This window comes from Sinohyriopsis cumingii, chromosome 4, assembly GCF_028554795.1.
Source record: "Sinohyriopsis cumingii isolate HCF-2022 chromosome 4, ASM2855479v2, whole genome shotgun sequence".
NCBI lineage: Eukaryota > Metazoa > Mollusca > Bivalvia > Unionida > Unionidae > Sinohyriopsis > Sinohyriopsis cumingii.
The window spans coordinates 64144077-64167458 of record NC_142964.1 but is presented as its reverse complement, the minus strand read 5'-3'; the positions used below and the strand labels follow the sequence as shown (position 1 = coordinate 64167458).

The 23382-nt window shown below is 36.0% G+C and overlaps 1 protein-coding gene across 3 annotated transcripts in view; it reads right to left on the bottom strand.

Moving 5' to 3' along the window:
- LOC149801333 (heterogeneous nuclear ribonucleoprotein K-like) overlaps positions 1-20364 on the bottom strand; it is a 56245-nt gene extending 35881 nt beyond the window's left edge. For 2 of the 3 annotated variants that reach the window (XM_089955382.1, XM_089955384.1), the window contains exons 1-2: positions 20240-20364; positions 4928-5080 (exon numbers count right to left, since the gene is read on the bottom strand). In XM_089955382.1, the coding sequence (XP_089811508.1) occupies positions 4928-4940 (13 nt within the window). In that variant the 5' untranslated portion in view covers positions 4941-5080; positions 20240-20364. Of the gene's footprint in view, positions 1-4927; positions 5081-9395; positions 9465-20239 lie in introns of all 3 variants that reach the window. The other variant, XM_089955383.1, reaches the window with a different exon arrangement.
- Between the last annotated feature and the right edge of the window lie 3018 nt (positions 20365-23382).

Here is a 23382-nt window from a genome sequence, read left to right as displayed (position 1 = left end):
AAATTACTTCCAAATAATTTTAGTGTTTAACCCTTTAGCTACGACTGCCGCATCAAAGCATCACCTGTAAATAGCTCCTGAACCCCACTGACACACATATGCAGTGTCGATAAGCCTAATTTACTAACCCAGTGTTGCTTTTGTGTGTATAGTTCAGCAGTACTCGAAACCCCAGTGTCGCATCTACACGGACATGACTGCCATGTTAACTCAACGTTGATTGGTTGAAAGTACAGAAGTTTACATAATTTTTGATTATCATAACCAATGACAGGACTGTTTACTCAACATTTGATATCAGTTTGAAAGCTGAGAGATTAAACTTATAAACACTGTCAGGGCTTTTCTGCACTTTACGAAACAGGTGTAGTTGAGATAAACAAGAATGAATTCCGATTCAGATGCGAGCAGCTTGAAAGGGTTCAGTGCAAGTGATATCGAAGAGTTTAATGGATCATTCTTAGAAAATGGATCGGATATTGATATTAGTCCAGTTTCAACACCAGATGCAAGTGATTTTTAATCAGATGACAAGGCGGACATAGTCCCACTTGCACAATGGAGTTATGACCTCGCCATGTTCGAGAGCAACGACTTTTGATTCTCAAGTTTTTTCCTGAATGTCTGGTGGAAAAGCTTGTGAAAGAAACAAACGATTATGTCAAGATAATGGGAGTCCAAAAGCAAGACCTGAGGCTGAAATGGTATGAAATCATCATCCCGGAGATGTGGGCATATCTTGGAATATACATTGTCATTTATGTGTGGATAATGACTGTTTTGACAGGTGTGTTTGTGTGATCTGGATTTTTAGCATAACTTTTAACAATTTTTCAGTCATTGAAAGGTACCACTCTTAACTTTGCAATTAAAGTGTGGATTTCATTCATGTTTTCAGACGTACATACGTAAATATTGGATTTATTTTGTGGGATTCAAAACAGTTTACATGACTGGGATTTCTAGTATGATGGGATGTAGGAGTACATAAAGTGGAAATATATGAATTACAGACTATACAAGGTAAGCTGTTTTTTTTATTTCACTGAAATCTAGCAAAAACTAATGTAACCAAAAGTTTTCATAGTCTGTTTCTCTAGTCAGCCTTGATGATCCTCTAGCATTCAGCCTCATTAACTGATATGATAGCACTCAGCAGTAGTAAAACTGCACAACAGCTGTAGTAGCTAAAGAGTTAACAAAAAATTAAAAGAAATCTTAAATTTGAACAATGATATTGTCAGCAAACGGTCATACTAGTATTACATACCTATGCCCTAATTTGCAGAAAAAAGGATGCCACACAGATAAAGTAATAGGTGTAAAGAGTGGTATAATGCTAGATAAAGTGAGAACACAATAAAAAAAAAGTTAGGGAACACATTACTTAAATGCAGGGCGTGCATACTTAAAGGGGAAGGGAATGCCATTCCACATCACTACACAGGTGGGTTGAAGTGTGATGTAGACATGAAACATTTCATAATCTGCTATTTCTCTCAGTGGACCAGAGATTCAAAATTGTTTATCAGAAATGTATTGCCATCAGATTTATCTAGAGAAAACACCAAGAGCACATATAATCTTCCATAAAAAAGCAGAAACACACTTTACACTCATAAAAAAACTGCTCCTGGTGATCATAAAAAAACACCAAAATAATAAACTGAAAAACAAATAAACTTATCAAAAAGGTTCAACTTCAATAATTTAGCAATATTTATTGTTACATGAATGTGTTCTCCAATACTTTTGGTGCTTCAGTCATTTCATGTGCATGATAGTGTTCACACAAGAATGAAGTCACTATAATGTCTCAATTTTTTGCAGCAAATATATTATACTTTTCTCTTTTCATAATAAATCTGTAAAATAAACAGCCAGGTACATTACCAACATACAAATAATCCCATACATTCACTTGTCTTTTTCTCCAATCGACACAACCTGTTGAGCTCTTTTTTTAGGGCTTTGGCAAAGATTTCTTTAACCTTCCTTGATGTCACCACCGACTATTTTGGCTCAATGTGCAATCGTTTCTTTTCCTTCTCAATGAGAACCTTTTTCTTTTCAAGCTGGTGCTTGTATAGGCGACATGCAGTGCCCATATTCTGACAGGGCTACATCTGTTCTCACATGCAAGAAGTCTTTCTTCTTATAGCAATTAACTGCACTTTTTCCTGATGCATTCTGATCTTCAATTTTTCCATGTGCAGCTTCTTTTGTAGGTGCTGTTCCAACTCTTCCAACCATGATTAACACAATTCAGATCTTGCAGAGGTCACAAAATGCCAGTCTTCTAACATTCAGTTTTCTTATATATGTGTGTGGGACAGTTTATAGTGATCTCCAGCACAGAGGCATCATGCCGCATGATGTCCAACCCAGTCACATTATCCTGACCAATCCTAACGCTAACCACTTAATGCTGAACGCCAAGCGAAGCAGCAGCAAGCACCATTTTTATAAGTCATTGGTAAGACTTGACTGGGGATCGAACCCACGACCTCCCGCATACAAGACAGACGCTCTAACCCACAATGCCACCAGTGTTCAGTTTTCTTATAAAACTGACCAAATAAATTCCCATCAACTTTTTTTCCGGCCATTCCCATGGTTATTTTTATCTTTATGTAAACTTTTTGTGACATGGTCTCTGTCAACAACATGTTTTGCAAGCATTCTTCCATTGCCATCACTTTACATTACATGATGATTCATTGGATGAATTCAAACTTTTGACCAATTAGAATACTCTTTATGAGAGTTGTGTGCTAACTAATATATGGAAGGAGCAACTTACAAGGGTCTTTGCGGAATGGGACAGGACAGAATGTTTTCTTTTTAAAAAAAGGATCGGAGACATTTAAAAACGGACTATATCAAGAAAAATCTGATTCGAGTCAGGAGAAAAACAGAATTCCACTGTAAAACAGAAAAATCATGTCCGAAATAAAAACAATTTTTGGAAAAAGAAATTGCATTTTCTCCTCAATGGCTTGTCATTGAGAATTAAGATTCAAGTTTGTGCATGTGAAAAGTGATTGCATCCATGAAAAATAAAATACACACTTTAGAATGAAGTAAAATACCAGAACCATAGAATGTTATTACAATAGAACAAGGTTGTTTTTAATGATCCATAACTAATTTCATGGGAAAATTATGTGTTCAAAAACTGTGCTATTTGTCTCGCTGAATTTTGTTGTGATTTTCCTTAGTCTAGGTTGGTAAGGATTTAATCCTTTACCTCATGGAAGCGCACTGGACGCATCTACACCTTTTGATGCCTCTACTCCCATTCACATGGAAGCGCCTTTTGTGAACATAAGCCATTTTAAGCCGGTTTTCATAGTGCCACTTTCAGGTAAACCCCCTATTAGATATTACATTCATTTCTGCAAATGACAATTATGTCAGATCACGTGGTCACTGTTTATGCTCTGGTCGATATCTGCTATTTAAAGCAACTGGTTCGTAATCTCCACTCTCCAAAATGGAGGTCTCGGATTTCATTCAGTACATACAAAGTTTTCACGATCAGAATCACAACTATGAAAGCTTCAATAACTTCAGTAAAGACTGATACAGATGTTGGTAGCAATTAGTTTTTATAAATTATCAAATTCAGATGACTTAATGATGTAGATGCGGGGAAAAAAACTTGCAAGTTTCGAGAACGAGAAATTGCATCTACAGTTGGTCACATGGCTTCACTGACTTGACGGTGAACGAGTTCTCTCAAGATTTTAAAGCACATACAAAATTTTACTGTGAAAAATAATTACACAGCTATAACGATCGGACTTTACTTTTAAATTTGTCCACACATAACAGACGTGTACCAACAAATGTAAAATGGTTAAAATTGTGCTTCCATGCGAATGGTGTAGAGGCATCCAAAGACGCTTGCATGAGGTAAAGGGTTAAACGCCATTTTTAAGCACATAGCAGTCAGTATATCTCGAGGAGGAAGAACCCAGAAAAATCGCAGGAACATGGATGAAAGTTGGCAAAAACAACAATAATGAAATGTAGGCCATGGGTCAAAGGGACCGCCTAGGCCATGGGGGTGGAAAGCCACCCCAAAGCTAAAAATGGAGTAATTCTGACAATATGTGCATGAAAATTGGAACTAAAAAACCCAAAAAGTGTTTCCTTCCACTCAAAAGAATTTTTCCATTATAATGTTGAAAGTGAAAATTGAAAAATGATCATGTTAACAGCTTAATGGTTGGCAGGTATTGTGTAGCAGTGACAAATTTGTCAAGATGGTGGCTGTACTGGCTATATTGGATGCTAGAGCGGGATCAATACAGGACTTCATGTTCAGAAGTGGTGAGAAGATTTTCAAGATGGCTGTCACAGTGGGCATCATATGTGTACTATTTTCATTTAGAACCAACCAAATATCAAAAGTATAAAAAAGAAACATGCTGATGTGACCATCCACTCAGGCAATGTAGGAATAATATGATTTTCAAGATAGCTGCTGTGGCAGCCATACCTAATGTCAGGAAAGCACCATTTTAGGTTAGGATCAACCAGACCATGTGATCACTGCATGTCTCATGCAATCCTCCAAATAGGTCAGGTGGAGTAGTGATAACAAGCTTGTGCCAAATTACAACAGGTCACCCAAAAGTTTTCAAAATAGTCACAAAAATGTTTCACAACCAATATTGCTCACATCTTCTCTAACTAGTTGTGGTATGCTATGATGCAAATGTATTTAACTGTTTCCATCTACAAGGTCTACTAAATAAAATAGATTTGGTATTAATTCCAGTATCAATATTAAAAAATTTGTGCAAATGACCACTAAATCACAACTGTTCAAAAATTATTTTTTTCCAATAGCCATAGAACATAACTTAAGGACTATAAATACCTTTCCTTACATTATCATAATTCATAAAGTTCCTACCTTGATCTTCCATATCTGGTGTTGCTGTCTTTCTGGATCAGATGCAAAAAAGGTACTGTGCAGTGAAACTTGCAAAGGTCAACTGTTACTCTTATCTTTCACTTCTTTCCAAGGACACGCTTGTCTTTGCTTTGCCTGCTGCTGTAGATTTACCTGTAATACACAAGGCGTATCCTTTGGTTCAATATCTACTAATGATCACACAGGGTGATGCATGATGGGAAATAATCTACTTTGCAATCTAAATGATACTGCTGCCACAGAAAATGGCAAGCTAGCAAACCTGTGTTGGCTCATTATCAGAGAAAATATAATAAAATAATGATGAAGAAACTGGATATTAACTTCTTGTGCAATTTATGGTCTTCTCAATAAAAAAAATGATACTATAAAAATATTATTTATTTCTTTTAAAAATATACTAAATTGTAAACTTAACTGTAATCAGATGCTGCACAAAATGCACAACTATCCACATGATAAGCACACGCATCAAATGACCATTCTCTATTTAAAATATATACCACCACCCCTGCATTTAAGAACAGGAAATGGCAGCCATTAAAACCCAAGCTTAACTAAGGTGCAACAAATGTAATTTTCTAAGCCCCTACAACATTCATGGAATGGACACAAAAATGACAGGAAATGAGCTGGAATACATCTAAAATGGTGATTACCCATTTTTTTCCCCAACAATACAGAACCTGTTCTAACTTTACCATCTTTCCAACACAATGTGTTGTGTTTTGTTGTTGTTTTCAGCACAAGATAGACTATACATGGCGACCAGTATTAATGGCGGTGAAGAACCAGCGAAAACCTAGGAAAGAACCACCGAACCACGAGAAGCTACTGGCAAGCTTTCTCACATACACTGGTCGAACTGAAGACTCAAACCCACGCAGACAGAAGTGAGATGGCAGTGATCTGTAACGGAGAGCGCTATAGACCACATGGTCAAGTGGGGCCCGTAAACACAACAAAATGCTCATGTAATTTTATCTTCAGTGCAGCTTTACTTTAGATTAATTTCCAAGTAAAGAAAGGTAACAATTTATTAATTAATAAGACTACTTTATTACTGTACAAGATGACCACTGGACAATACTGTTCACAAAACAAATTTTAAACACAAGAATGGAACGCAATATATTCAAAAATGACGGCCATATAGTGCAGATTAAAACTTAAGTTATAAAAATACAAATAAAAAGAAAGAACTGAAAACATTTGATAAAATTTAGAAATAGTGATAAATCACAATGCCTTGTTAAAAATATCCACTACCACCACCCCGAATGATGGTGTTTAGATTAAATGCAGCCTGTAATTTTATGATTTCTATACTATAGACATATTCTCATATTTTTTGTTGAAAAAACTGAAAAACCGATAAAAACTTTCATAAAGAAAAACAATTTAATTGATGCACGAGTATCATTCATCATTTAACATTTTTAGATACTCAAGAAAACTGTCAAATATCCAAGTGAACAAAAGTATATACATGTAGCACCAGCAGTCAGTGCTAAATGCTTGCCTTGGGTGCTAAGCAATGGTCCTTATGTTATTCTTATTTCCATTTCTTCTTTGGTTAAGCAATTAAAGGTAAAGCTAAAAAAAAGGTAAAGCTAACAAGAGACCCAAGTAGGAGTCCTTACAGCTCAGCTGCCTCACACAACAGTTTACCAGTTCACTAGACAGGATATGTACAACATAAGAAAAATGTACTGTGTAAACTATCTTCTCAACTTTGTAACTTATTGATTTTTACGGTTTTTAAAAAATATTTTGAAGGTAAATGGTGTCATAAATAGTCTCTTGCTCATAGTCTAAATTGTCCCCATTCTGGAGAATAATGAATACAACAAATCAAAAACACGTTTTTAAGAGTGATAAGCCTAATCCAATGCACCACTATTATGCATGGAACTACCTCGCTTTCAAAATTACCCCATATATTCACAATACAAGTCCATATGCTACAGGTTTCTAACTTTTCTTAGACCTGGGAGCAAGTTTTTTTTAATAAAAAAAAGAATATATCAATTAGCTGCACAAGTGGAAAAGAAAAATATGGAATGAAATGCAAACAAAACTCAAAAGTTCAAGCAAACACATCAAAGCTGTTTCAAAACTACCTTAAAGATCCCTATTTTCAAGGCTGTGGATGTATATTGATATTCAATAATAATTTCCAGGTCAATGTTTACAATCTGTTTAACAAATATTCATTTTGCTCAATATGGACAATGGGCCATACCCTGGCAGAATTCTAAATACAGCTGAACTTTTTCCTGACAAAGCCTGTCAATACATTGAACAGTATTTATTTGTTCTCTGCTTTCGGTACGATCTGGGTTTTTAAATAACAGATTTCCTACAGTACGGTTAGAACACTTGAAAGACATCAAGCTCAGAGCACACAATAACTCAATAATACAGAATTGCAGATACTGCAACACTTTTAAACAGGAAATGGAAAAAATGGTTCGTATTAAAAGACCACTTTATGTTAGATTTGTTATTCACTGTTTTCATATCATAATGGAACATTACAATGCAACAACAAGTACAGTTATCACAAATTAAAAACTCTACAAGTCCCTTGATAAAACTACAAGAATCACACATTAATGTTCAGCACCGACACACATACAAACTGTACTGGATCCTGACAAGAAATAAAAGCAACATTTCATTTGAAGGCATTTTTGTAATAACAGTTAAAACTTAATAATTGATAATGACCATATATAATACACATATGACATGATGTAACTACTGAAACTGATAAAAGTAATGTAATTCATTTACTTCCTTCCATTTGATTCAACAAATATTTCCTTTTACAGCAACATTTTCTGTTGGAATTCCACATCCGATACAGATCATAAGTACATCAAGCACAAGTATGAAGGGAAAGCTGCTCTACTCAATGAAAGGAATTTCCAGGAAAACAAGACCTTTTAACTTTCGAGTGTTGAATCATCTCTGATATTCTTTAGCTATAACAATATTTTCAAATTAGATATTGTATGTCACATTAGCACCATTTTCATTTAGGAAAAAGTAGACATTAAAATATTTTGGTGTAAACCCCATGCCATAATGATCATATCCATTTAGTTGTAACAATATTTTCAAGATGGTTATCGTTGCAACTACACTGGGCCATTTTCATTTAGGATGCACTGGTATCATAAGCGAAAACCCCATGTTGATACAGCCATCTATTTGGAGAGGAGCAGATGTATTTTACAAGATACAACCCAATTCAGCCAAAAGTTGAAGCAGGCAGGTCACTGCAAGTATGTCAAATTTGTTAACAAACTGAAGAGCTTGGAGAACCTAAATACATAACTAATTCACCACAAATGTAGTAGACATATTTACTCATGAAATGACATTAAGTTTGCTGGGCAAGCTCTAAAGCTTGAAGATAATATCAAAGCAACAACTGTACCACTTGCAATAATTTTTTAATGAAATGTCAAATCTAACCCAAGGCTACAAAAAGAGCAACTGTCTGCATGGCTAACTTGAAAATTTTCAAATTTTTGCTCGGCAAATAGAAATCTTTAATAACTGTCCCAGAATTTCATATAAAATTGTAAGCAAGCACTATCACAGAATTTAACATTTTCTTTTCCTGGCAATTAATACATTTAAGGACTTTCCCTACACATGTATCTGGCCAGTTATTTTAACTTGTCCTCTTAAAACACTTACCAGCAAACAATATGAGGTTTCAATGTAACAACTTGCAAATAATACATCAGGATGCATACATTTTTGACAAATAATATACAAGAAACACTTTTGGCTTCAAAGTTAAAACTTTAATGAAACAACATACGAGTAGGGATTGGGCAAAGCTGATGTAATCTATTAGTGTTGACATACAGCCAGGTATGTACTACAGTCAGAAAAGCAGAGCAAGATATTGATTTGGTGGACTTCAGGTAGAAGCCTGGAGAGGAAACCAGTAATACCACAATCAGATTTTTGTTACTTGCTTTCATCAACAACCTGGTTGCCATGCCAACAGGGACAGGTTTCAGCCAACAGGTGCGTGCATGCATGCCTGGAAATTGATTATAGCAATTAATGATAATCTATAAACTCGGCAGAAACCATATACCTGTAATATTCATTATCAATGGAGTTGGAGTGTCAATGCAAGCTAAATACTCTGTAGAATTAGCTTGAACCTGTTATTAAAATACAGGATTAGGTGGTAATTGGCCCCAAGATTGTGCAAAAAGGGTTCATATAAAACTCATCATCCAAGACCAACGTAACCTGGTAATTGGTCCCTAGTTTGTGCAAAAGGGTTCATATACAAATCATCATCCAAAAATAACAGGAAGCCTTTGCATGCTTGTTAATCTTTGCCTGCAAATTATCTGTATCAGCCACCATTTATTTTATTATGAGACTCGCCATGATGGTGACATCTTACCATTAGATCCCAGTTCTTGATTGCCCTATGTGCAAGACATCCACAATGGAATTCACTCAAGAACTTGTTCTGCAAAAACATTTAAACCCCAAATCAGTAAAGTACCACCCATTCACAATAATGGCCTAGTGACATGTTCTCGACCACAAAATCAACATGCTTCATTCTCACCCAAGATACAAGTAATGATTAATATAAGCATCTAGACCTTTCTAACAGAACAATGGGTAAATTGCTGGCTATGGATGCCACGCCCAACATTATCTGACAGTCAACACACCTGCAGGAGTAAACATGATACTTAATATTATTCATTACCAGCAACCAAACTAATGCAAGTGTGTGTGTGTGCTTAAATTTTTTCCCAGTCATATCGCTACGATGTCTGCAGTGTGGCAGTTTATTTTGATGTCTAGCACGGGGGCATCATGTCGCAGACATGTAGCAAGATGTCACACCCAGTCACATTATCCTGACACCAGCCTGACCAGTCCTAACATTAACCTCTTAATGCTGAGTGCCAAGTGAGGCAGCTGTTAGTACCGCTTTTGTAATTCTTTCGTAGGGAGACATGAACATTTGTCAGGTCTCAAGCAACATGCATGCCTCAGGCTGCAGACTGCATCCTCCCTTGAAGGAGGTGGAGCACTCCAAAACATATCGTGCCCCCACCCCCCTTTCTGCGTTACTCGAAAAAATGGGTGGGATGTAAAAGGAATGAGTGCAAAACTATGTGCTTCACTGGCACAGTAAACATCTTAAATCAGCATATATTAAGCAATAGTGAAGACCTACTCCTTATTTAAAATTATACTTTATTATTTATACATATAGTACAGCAAGATAATTTTTAAAGGAACAATGCAGTCAGTTTTAAAGGAAAGAGACAATATTCATTGGTCAATTGAATGCACAATGATTGTCTGACAACATCACAAAGACAAGAGTCAATGTTGACAGCTTTCGTTTCTTTGATGATTAGCAATTACTTGAACTAACCGATTATTAAATATGCAAGAATCTTTTTCAACCACCATATTGTTGATGCTTGATTGTGCACGTCAGCTGAATGAACAAGCACCTATTGGCTTCTGTTTCAGCAACAACTTTACACAGAATGCATAAAGATGAACATGAAGATGTCTTACTACCAATATTAGTCACAAGCCATTAATAATAATATTAACACTTACCAGCTTTTTTAAAATAACAGTAGTAACACCTGGATTATGTGACCAAGCAATATGAGCAATGGACTCATAGAAGATCCATTATGTGAACATTATAATGTCATGAGGTACTATTAGGAGATGAAATCCACTTTTGTCTGAATGCAGTTAGCAATTTCAGGGTGTTAGGATTTGTTTGTAAGGTCACATAATTTGCTAGCCCCTCGGTCAAGTGATTTCTGCTATAAAAAAAATTCTCCAGCAAATTCCATGCTTTCAACAATAGTGGAATTTTGACCTTTCACCCCAACTGTCCCAAAACACAACAATGAATACAAATTATACAGTATAAATGACAAACGATATTCATATTTCCTCCACTATTACATTTAGCACATACCTGCAAAAGTGGGGGTTGGTGGCAACAAATAGGGTTGAAACGGAAGTGAAACATTTTTTGTTAAGCCTCACTATAGGATTTTTTCTCTCCCTCACATGACTAAGAGGACCTGCCTTGTACCTTGTAAGTGTGATCAAGAAGTGGTTGTGCTTATCACAGTATTTTCCCCCCAAAGACAAGTTCAAGTGGACCTGCCTTTAAAATGTAATCAACATTTTTCATATCACATTATTTTCCCTAAGGCACGTCCTTGGGCGCATGCCTTTAAAATGATATTTAAGTTAGTGGTGGTGCTTACTGTATAATCCACATGACAAGGCATAGGGACATGCCTTTTAAATGTGACCAAGTGGTTGTGTTTATCACTGTATAGTCTTTACACCCATGCTTTAAATGTTGAACTTGAACCAATAGAGCATTAGACATCAGAGAAATGGAGTAAACTCATATCAGAACATATTTAAAGTAACCAGTCTAATATGTTAGCAATCAACCATAGTTAAAAGTACAAATGTAAATAAATCCACACATCAAGTTGGCTATTTAGTTTCTATAAACAGAGATACTGCTAAGGCTTTATTAATATGAAGTCTGTTCAAGTACAATAAGGTCCCTTATCAATGATTTTGTATGGATGGTATGTATAAGGTAGAATTAAACAACAGTTCTGCCAGACAAATGTACGGTAAATATAACAGTGGTTTTTTTTATAACTAATCTTTAATTTGTTACAACCATAACCATGAAAATACATAATACCAATCAATATATGCTGGTTTTTACAATAAAATTTTTCCATGTACTTGGCAAAAACATGTTCGTATTCATGTTGTGTATAGCTGATTACAATTTAACTATACATTATATATGTGCTATATGTAATAACAATGGAAGATACTTATCCCATTTTTTTCCCTGTTACCTATTTAAGAATCAACACCATTATCTCAAGCTAGCTCTGTAATTTTACTTCTTAGGCAATCTGAATCAGTATCCCAAGTTTAAGAAACACAGCCTGTTTTCTAATGTTAATGCTTGCCATAGCCATGATTGTGCCTGCTTAACTCTTTACCTTCTGCTTATGCGATGCTTAAAAAAAAAGCACTGTATTCTCCAATATGCACATACAAGCTACTACTCCCTCTGTCCTTGTTGACTTGTACATGTTTCGAGCCATGGGTTGCAAAACCCCCGAGATGCATAAATGTTTCATAATTAAAGCTTTGCATTGGATGAAATTACAAATACCTGGCCTTTTGAACAATATTAAGCCAATGAAATTAGTCCTTATATAAAATGAGGAAAGTGCTTTCCACTGAAAATGAGGTCAGTTGTGACCTTGAAACAAAATCACAATATTCATATTCAGATGATTCCAAGTAAAGTTTTGAAGGATCTAAAAGTAATGACCTTGCAAATTACATTGACTAACAATCAGATTCAATACAAAGGATCAGACATTAGTGTACATCCTGTTTTGACACCTGACATTTCGGATTTATCCAAATCTGAGGACGAAACATGTGGTGACTTTGTCGGAACACATGGGACCAGTACATGTGAACAATTTTATAACAGATCTAGGGCTAACATTTCAACTCAATGAAAATGCAAGGGATTTCTTTTACAAAGAAATAATCCAGTCATTGGTAGCTGAAACAAATAGATACGCCTAAGAACCAAGTAACGAGAAGTCCCCTACTTCAGTTGCAGAAATCAAGGCATTTTGTAGTGTACAGGTAGTTTTTATTATAATGCAAATTCCAGATTAAACATTGTTGAGTGTTTAAAATTGTATTCCTCATTAAATTACATACTTTCTTTGCATGGAACATGATTGATATAGAAAACATAGACAGTATGTGCATTAACTCAAATAGCTCACCAAGGTAGCCGTTTATGATACTCTGGAATTTAGTCTACAAGCAGCTGCTAGAAGGCAGAGATTACTCAGTACTTGCAAAAGGTTGTTGTTACAGGGTTTAACGCCATTTTTTCAGCACAAGATAGGCAATACATAGCGGCCAGTATTAATGGTGGAGTAAGAACCTGGGAAAACCCCGGAAAGAACCACCGACCCACAAGAAACTACCCGCAAACTTTCTCACATATCAACATTGGCCAAGCCTGAGACTCGAACACACACAGACAGGTGAGATGGCAGAGATCCGTGACGGAGAGTGCTTAGACCACTCTTCCACTTGCAGCCCCCTTGCAAAAGGTAAAAAGTTAATGCAATGCAATGCATTGAATGAAATACCAATATCTGACTTATTGACAGAAAATGAACTGCACAGGCTCATATCCACATTTCAAGCAACTAATGAGACAGGCAGTATTTGATTCAGTGGATTAGCATGCACATTGAGTGGTCACTATCACAGCCTGTCCTTATCAGTTACCCTTGTCCATGATTTTATCACATCGAATTCCCCTTATCACATTTTCTAATTGATTTAAGCAGACTTGACTAACTTCAATGTATTTTTTTAAATGGATTCAATCGGTTCAAGGCCTAAGGGACATGCCTTTTAAATGTGATCAATATAGTAGTTTTATTTGTTTTATTAAAGAAACATACTTCATCTTAACTTACTTTGGCATCCATTGTATTTCAACCAACTGAAATGTATCAAAATTTTCATCCACTAGGAAAATGAAAACAGTACATGAATAGTCCACATAAAGCAATTCGACTTTAAGTGCGTCTATATGGGATGCCAATAGTCTGAGTTTTCTCTCACCTTTTACCACCCCATTTTTGATATCTGACATTTATACTGGGGGTATAAGGTCAGAGTCAATTGCCCAGCCAAGGTTGGAATTTACCAGCACAACACAGCGGAAGCATGCCTAACAAGCTTAAAAGATATTACTCAAGTCATACCTGCATGAAATCAATAGAAAAATTATTTATTTTTTAAGAAATTGTGAGTATCATATTTTGTTGTCTTTAATCCACTGAGGAAAAACAAAACAAGTGTTGATATGCTCTCTGATCAATGAATCTGGTTATGTTACAGTTGCAGTGATAGGCTTCTGTTGTTGTTCTAGGAATAAATATGTTGAGAATTGTTTGCTTTATTTCTTTTACAAACAGTACTCATGTTCAAACTTTGTACAACACTGGAAAGAGAGTTTAATGTTGTTATCATATGACCACTGATGTCATAGATAAATTGTGAGATTTGCACAGTCGTGCAACCAGCAATACACATGTTGAGTACCAGGTCACATTTCATTCACGTTGTAATTTTGTCTCATCTGTCAGCGAATTAAAGACATCCATTATAATACACAGTTTCTCATAAATAAATGTTTCTTATCAATTTCATAAAGGTACAATGCAACGTTTGCTAGGCCTGCTGGTAAGCGGCTACCATAAAGGCATTACTGCCTACTGGCAGTGAATTCCAATGCACGAAAAAACAGACATGATTTTGGTCTTCATTAAAAAAAGCTGAAAAATCTAAAAGGGGATTTAGGGTCCTCCCCCAATGGGGGTATCGAGGGGCAGTGCCCCATATCCAGGGCACCAGTGTGCCAAAGGTCCTCGGCCAAAAACGCATTTTACACTCATAAAAACAGCTCCTGGTGCTGATCATGAAATAAACAAAAATAATCATTTGAAAAACTAGTAAACTTTAAAAAAATGTTCAACTTGACTTCAATAATTTCACAATACTTATTGTCACATGAATTTGTTCTCCAATACTTTTGGTGCTCAAGTTATTTCATGTGCATATCAGTGTACACATCGTAATGAAGTCGCAATAATTTCTCAATTTTTGCAGCAAATATGTAATACTTCTCGCTTTTCATAACAAATACTGTAAAATAAACAAGTACATCAACAATATACAAATAATCCCATAAATTCACTTTGCCTTTTTCTCCAATTGAGACAACCCACTGATATGCCAGTTGAGATCTTTTTGCGCCTTTGGCAAAGATTTCTTTAACCTTCTTTTTTGTCACCACTGACTCTTGGCTCAATGTGCAATTGTTTCTTTTCCTGACAGAGGGCTACATATGTTCCCTCATTCAAGAAATCTTTCTTATAGTAACTAACTTCACTTTTTCTAGATGCCTTCTGAGCTTCAATTTGTCCATTTGCAGCTTCTTTTATAGGTGCTGTTCCAAACTCTTCCAACCGCAATTCAGATCTTTCTTGCAGGTCACGAAATGCCAGTCCTCTAGCATTCAATTTTCTTATAAACTGACAAAATAAATCAACTTGACTCTCCAGCCATTCCCATTTCCATGTTTTTTAAATCTGGATTTAAACTCTTCATGTCATGGTCTCTCTCAACAACTCGGGATGCCATGATTTTCAAGCAAGCTTCTTCTTTCCATTGCCATCAGTTTCCATTACACAAAGATTAAATGGATGAATATAAACCTTTGACCAATCAGAATACTCCTTACGAGAGCCGTGTGCTCACTAAATGAAACAAATAATTTTCAAACAATCATTGCGGAATGGGACTAGACAGACCATTTTTTAAAAACCAGATCAGAGGTCAAGAGAAAAGTAGAATTCTGCTTTAAAGGGGAGAAAAATCATGTGTGAATATTAGAGAGAAAAAATATTCATAAAAATATTCTTAGACGAATTGGTCTAAATAAATTCTCATACAGGTAGGCATTTATAAGGAATAAATACTTGGATTGTCTTGTTACACTGTTGTTATAGATTTTTTGTTAAAGTAAGGAGAATAAAACATCAGAGCTGCCAACCTTCCAGACTCGCAATTAGTGAAAAGTGGGATAAAAATTAGTGAATTTTGAACACAATTGGTGAAAAATTAAATCATGACACCACCTCCATCCACTCTGATGGTCAATACTGCATTATATGAAAATCCCAAATTAAAACTAAAATATTATTTACACTGATTACATGTACTACTACATTTGCAGCCAAATTTACTGATATACAGAAACTTCATGCTATTTGTCATATTATGATGCTGTGAGAGTCTTAAACTTCCTCAATCAGGCCATGGTAAATTTGTTTTCAAAACAATTTAGGCTTCTCGTCTGCTAGTTAATCTTGGTGACTACAACTGCTGCAAATTTTTAGCACCTAAGGAGGCACTTAAAGTTTGTCTTGTTTTTCCTCACAATAGAAAATAATCTTTCACTGTCACTGAACTCCAACTGAGAAAGGTTATGTTCAACAAGCTCACAAACAAGGCTTCAGCACTGGTAACATGCAGGACTTGAGTAGGTGGCTTAAAGTACTCCAAAACTGAAATATGCTATAGTGGGTTTCATGGTTAGCATCTCCCCTTGAAAACACCAGAGGGCATATCGGTGCAACTCACTTCTGGATAGTTCAATCACTTAAGATGGCAGCTGTAGATCAAGAAAAAATGTGACAGACCGCTCACATTATGCAAGCAGGATCGATATCTCACTATCTTAAAAAGAAATTATATCAACATTTGATCAATTATTTTTACATCTTTTATTTTTTTCCACTAACTTGTGCTGCTCCCAGCTTTCAAATAAATATCTGCCCATTCAGAACTTCATTATCTTTCCATTACTACCCTATGGTCTAAATTGTATTATTTGATTGTGCGAAAGTGTATTGCTGCGTAAAAAGTTCTTGCAATTTATCTCGCTTGAAGAATAATGAAAATAAGTTTATACTGTACACCTTCAGTCATAGCAGTTAATGGAGGTTGAATGACAACGAGAAAAAATTTATAACTTCTTAGGTTCTTTTATTATTGATTTAGACTGTTGGTTTTCTACTAATGAACATTATATTTTTCATGAAATAACTCAAGTTTTTTTTAAATGCACAAATGTCAACCACAATTGAACAGACAGGCACACGTACAAGTCTTTTTGATGATTATTTTAATTTTATTTCCTTGAAGGGTTTGGAAATTTTAGAGTATACAATTTGGAGAAATATTGATGTTAGACACACTATGCATGTATAAGACATGTGGCTCTCACCTATCTGCCTGTCTGTCTCCTTTCATCTGGTGCATGTGTATGTATATCCTCGAATGAATGTGTGTTCGCATACGTATATTACATAAACATACTTCTGGTTAAAAGCGAGTATAAAATGATGCCAAGTTAGAGTGACTGATAGATAAAAACAACAAATATGAATATTTGTGAGTATCCATTTATTATTGACTTGTAGAGTATGTTCTTACAAGCAGTATCTTTTTTAAATCATAATGTTTGCACTTTTACATCGGGTCACATGGATCAATATGGATTTAAAAGGCGAACCTAAGTAGTATTCAGTGAAATAATTGGATCTTTAAAACTTACAAATTTGATGCAAGGAAAGTTAAACAGAATTAAACTAATTTTAAGAAGGCTGTTCCAGATGAATATGCTGGTGGAAATCAGAAATGTTGTCTAAAGACCCCAGCAAATTTGATTTATTACGTGTCAGCACAAGCAAAGAAAAATCATGCTGAAAGTTATCGCATGTACTGCCCGATACCTGATGTTTCAAAAGTCAAAAAGAAAATGAAAAAAAAAAAAACATTATTGGGCATGTTAATTAATCTGAATATTGTATGATATTTACACCCAAATATGAATAAATATTCCGTCTGCATTAATTACACTCATTTATCGTTATGTTAGCTAACGTAATTATTGCTTTGTTAAGTTCCTCTGAATACATTAAAATGCTGTGTTCCATTTTACTTTTAAAAAACTTTTCTGGTTTAAAATATTCAGCATTACAAATCAGCCAACGTGTCGAATTCGTGTTATAACTTTCTTGTGTTATATACGAACTATTAGCCTTGCGAAAGCAACTAAGAAAGAATATATCAACATATGAAAAATGCAAATTGTTGAGATTGTTTTCGTTCAAGTTATATAACCAAAAATGTGCAATAAATGTTTAAAATTGGAGAGCAGAATGAAATGTTTCTACAAATGTAACTGAAATTATGGATAATGAATCTATATCATCAGGTATGGACACTGAATCTAATTATCTGATTTAATGTCTATAATTATTCTCCTAGTATGAACAAAAGATGTTTGACATATAATTGATTCATTGGTTTAACCATAATGATCTGTAGTACAGCTAAGATACCTTCCTTTGTTGACTATGTTGCACTAACCAAGTATAGAACGTTGAACTATCCAAACTGGAAAAAATCTTTTGGCATGCGCATTGGAGCTAACTCCGTTGCAACCGTGAAACGCCCCCATAACAGTGTCCTGTTTCACATCATTCTACCACATGCCTCCAATGGCTCATTTTGTTGCTTACAATTTATCTTTATACAGGTCAATTATAACCAACAATACCTGCCCTTGTGCACATTCCCAACTGTAAAATTCTCTGCACACTACTGTGCGAAAAGCATAATGTACATTGATGTTTAATAGCTGAATGCTAGGCCAAATTTTGGTGTACTCCAATCTATACTTCATTTTTTGTGGAATACAAATCTTCTTCCTTGGAGGTGAAAACATTTTAACTGCAGTGTAGCTTAATTATGAAAAGGTCTTAATCCAGAAGACTAAATGTCGAACAGTGAACGATTAGTGGTATTAGCGCATGCACAGAAAACAACTCAAGCAAATTACGATACATGCTAATCTTTCAATCTAAAAAATTTCAACACCGAAAAAGATGTTTTCATGTAGTTTCCCAAATTTTGATGTGCTTTTTGCTACCAATGTGCTTCCTCACATCTCTGCCACCATGCCCAATGCTAAAATTTGTGGCACACTGTGCGCAAAAAGCATTATGTATATCGCTATTTGATGGCTGAATACAAGGCTTTGTTGTTTTTGTAGTGTTTAATGCCATTTTTCAGCACACAATAGGCTATACATGGCAGCCAGTATTAATGGTAGAGGAAGAACCCGGGAAAACCCCGGAAAGAACTACTGACCCACAAGATGCCACTGGCAAGCTTTCCCCCATACCCACATTAGCAGAATCCGAGACTCAAACCCACTCAGACAGAGGTGAGATGGCAGTGATCCATAACGGAGAGCGCTTTAGACCACTCGGGGCCCGAATCAAATGTTTGGTATATTCCAAACTAAATGTTACTTTTTGTGCAATACATTTCTTTCTCCTTGGTGGTGAATACGTTTTAAAGATGAGATGCCAAACAGTAATTTAAATTAGTGTTGGCAACACATGCGCAGAGGAAAAATTTAAGTTAGGCCCCAGGTTCTTTCAAAAGCATTTGTAAAACTACTCTTACACATATAGATCAAAATACGCTAAAATCCTTGCTACCAGGCCAAAGGTACAAATCAACTCTAGTTTTACTAATATTGCGACTAGCAGTGCCAAACCATTTTGGCAACTGCCAATATCACAACTTCAGAATTGCAGAATTCATGATATTTTGGCATGCAGCATGAATCCTGTAGAAAGTTGTGAAATTCACGCCAAAATCATGAGGGTTGGCAGCTACGAAACTTGAATAAAGACAAACTTTTCATATAATTTGACTTTTAGATTGGACATCCACTCATCAATGTAATTTCTAAGTAATTAAAGCTCCAAATTCTGTATTAGCAAGGCACATTTCCCCAAAATTTCCTTTTCTGTACTATGTACATTTGTAAATTATACTTCAAGAACTGTCTTGTTATATTCTCGTGTGACTATTTCATTAATTAACCTATAAAAAGCATTCCATTACTGGATCTGTATTCAATATATACACTGTACAAATAATGCGTACTTTTTGGAGAAAACATTTTCTTTTGCAGGCAATAAAATATGTCTGCACTTGCTATAAGCAAAAACCATGAAAACGATTATATTTTATTTGTTAATTTGTTATTTCTGATGCTCTGACCTTCTCAAAAATGCCATAATTATTAACTTGAGATGAAATTTTAAATGGCCTGTTATCACTAGAAAATGCGTTTGTCAAAATACCTTCGCACATCTACTTGCATCCTTAGGAAACGAAACAAGCTCCTGTGGCGCAGCCAACCACTGCATTAAGTAGGGTATAAAGTTTTCAAAGAAACTGGAACACTTATGCAGGAACCATCAAAATCACACACTCCTAATATGCATACACATTTTACAAGCTCACACAGTAGCGAGATAAAGTGAAACAGGAAGTTTTTTGCTATAAAAAAGGAGTTTGGGACAAATATTTTTTCCCTATAAATCTAACGTTGATAATAGCAAAATCGGAATTGCTATTTTATATCATATTATGGTAAGATGGTGGAATCTTCAATATAATGTAATGGTAACATAATACTGCTTTGATCAGTGTCAATACCTCAAATCTGCAGGAATTTTTCCTTCACACTTGCTGCTCCGAGCGTGGTTAAAATGGCGGTACGAGTGGCGTGGGAAATGGGGTGACTGGTGTACAGCGTTTTCATTATCAAAACCAGTAATGGAAGAATGTCTAAAACCAGTCAACATACGCCTCAAAAGGGTTACCTCCCTTTGCATTAAAAAAGCGTTTGCCTCGATCTAATTTTTTTTTTTTTTTTTTTTTTATAAATATGAGACAGAAGCATATGATATAATATCTGAAAGTATTGTCATTGATTGGATAAACCAGATGGAATTCTATTCCAGGTAGATGAACAAGTTGTTCTCCGCCTTTTGATCTTTATTTTTTCTGATATGATTGTTGTGTATTTGTTAACTTGATACTAATTAATACCATACATGTATCTGCGAGGTCTCCGTTGTTTGTAAATGCAAATTTGTAAAAGAAAACTGAGTGAAATAAATTACGTGTTTAGTTCAAGACTTTATACAAAAATTAAACTTTTAAATCTCCCTCAACGATTAATACGTTAATATGCACATCTGATGTCCTCGTCTGGGTCCAAGGTCTACATCGAAACTGCGATCAATCAAGTGTATGCTTTATTTAAGAAAGAAGGAAAGAAAGATGAAAGAAAAAATGCAGTCTTTCAAAAGGTGATGCTAACCACGGGCAGAAGAACTGTTTCTAACAGTGTTAAAGGTTTTTTTATTTGGGGGAGGGGGTCTGATCTAGCTTAAATGTTTCTACCCCACCCCACCCTTCCGACTTAAGCAAAAGGACGCCCATGCAAGAGGAAAGTCATGCAGGATACAAGACTTCAACCTAGATCAGTAACCATACGACGGCATAGCCAAATACATACACAAAGACATACGTGAAATCAAACATGAAGACATGCGCAAATATACATGATTCGCATCAATGCTCGCGTGGCAAACAAAGCGACAACAAATACAGACACAACCATTCAAAATGAATAGTTTCCTCTGTGTGTGTGTGTGTGTGTGTGTGTGTGTGTGTGTTAATTTATTTCATAGTATAGTTAGGGCTAACTCTTGTTAATTCTGTTTTCGGCATGCCAATAAATTCTCAGAGGGAAAATAGATTTAATCAAGAAATGTATTATTCTCGCGTGCCGCTTATCTCAAACGGAAATCGGTGGTTTCGTCAACATATTGAATGGCACAGATCTTGTGTGTCAGAAGATAGATTGTATTATCGGCTGCATATGATTACTTCTCACTGATCGTTAAGCTAATTCCTGTTGTCGAACTTGTGTTCTTGTTCAAAAAGGCCACGCTTGTCTTTGCAACGGTATGTGCCTGGATCTTATCTTGTTTGAATTTACCCTGGTATATACGAGATGATCCTGAGGATGTTTAGATATACGGTACACAGCGATAGGAGCTTCTTGAAATATACCCCTGGAATTTCGGACGATTTAATACACGTGGCAGTGCTTGCATATGATCTGTTGAAGGTGTGTGACATTGTGGAGAAAGCTAGCAATAAAGGAACATGCTTATTGGTTTTCTTACTTTTTTATTGCAGGAGGGTTTCTTTGTCGAGGAGTCAAGGTTTGTTAATAGCCTCCTCAATGCAGTTTCTTCTGTATCCTCCATTTCTATTGTGCTACTTGAGCTCTCCGAGTCTTTGTTCAAAAAAGGTGGCATGATTAGAGCATATACGTTTGGCTCGAACGCAAATATGATAAGGGAATTTTTTTATTATGTGGTGGTGGTAGCAGCTGGTCGTGAGTAGATATTGGTGAGAGTCAGCAGGTTTAAAGTGTAGGTTAGTTTCTATGTTCCCCTCCAGAAGGGTCGTCTGAGTAAAAAGATCCTGGACATGTTTGTTGACTCCGACATCAATTTAATACTGGGGTGAAAAATGCAGGCCCTGTTCGATGACTCCGATGTAAGTTTTATCTTATATGAGACTGGACTTTTTGACTCGGATGACTTGAATTTCAACCTGGCCCAATTAAGCAGGTCTGCAAGATCTTCCAACATTCATTTCCCTTCTGGTACTGAATTCGATAAAATTGTCATGTCATCCATGAAGGCGTTTTAGGAAGCTTGCCCAACTCAAGATTATATAACTGGTCCTCAGCTCATCTTCTCTGCTAACTTCACAAGCAGATTCATCGAAGCTGAAAATATTACCACCGAAATGGTACATACAGTTATGACTACAACTTCTAATCTCTGCCACGATGTTTTGTAGTCCGACAAAGTGAAGTGAATTTTGAAGTTACTGAGGCAGTATTTAAGTATCTATCTGTACTTTTCTGGGATATGATATTTCTCTAAGGGAACGCACCGGTGACCTAGTTGTTAGAGCGTCCGCCTTGGATGCGGGCGGTCGCGGGTTCGAACACCGCCCGAATCATACTAAAGATTTTTAAAAATTGTACTAACATCTGCCTCGCTGGGCGCTCAGCCTTAAGAGGTTAGTGTTAGGACTGGTCGGCCTGGTGTCAGGAACATGTGACTGGGTTGGTCATCGTGCTAAATGTCTGCGGCATGATGCCTCAGTGATACACATCTACAAACAGCCACAATGCAGACATCTTATCGACACACACTCACATAAACACGTATTTCTGTAAGATTAGGTTCACCAACTTGAGTGAAATGCTACCATAAGCATTGGCGAGGTCTACCCACAACAGTGTCATATCGCCTTTGTTTTTCTTGGCATCTTGGATGACACTTGTGTGCTCAGGGCAACCGGGTACTCCTTGAATTCCATCTTTCTTCACTGAAATATTGATGTACTTGTTCTCAAACATTTATTTCGTCAGAGGCCTGGCTAGGATGGCTAGGCATATATTCCCTTCCACGTTTAGAAGGGAAATTATACTGAATTGCTTTGTTCCTGACAAGAGGTACCAAGCCGGAGATTTTGTTATTACTGACAGTGTCATGAGAAGCTACAATGGAGGAGGCCCTTGAGAGGAAATTGGCAAATATCAATCATTCTCACATGAGTGTCAGTAGAAGGCCTGTAATATGCCTGTGGAAGTAGGATGGCGTGGCTTGCATCAAAGACCTTTTGACCTGTATGGGAGCCCACGGGATCACAGGAGTTAACCTCAGGAAGTTAGCCACCAACAGGCCGAGGAAACCTCAAAT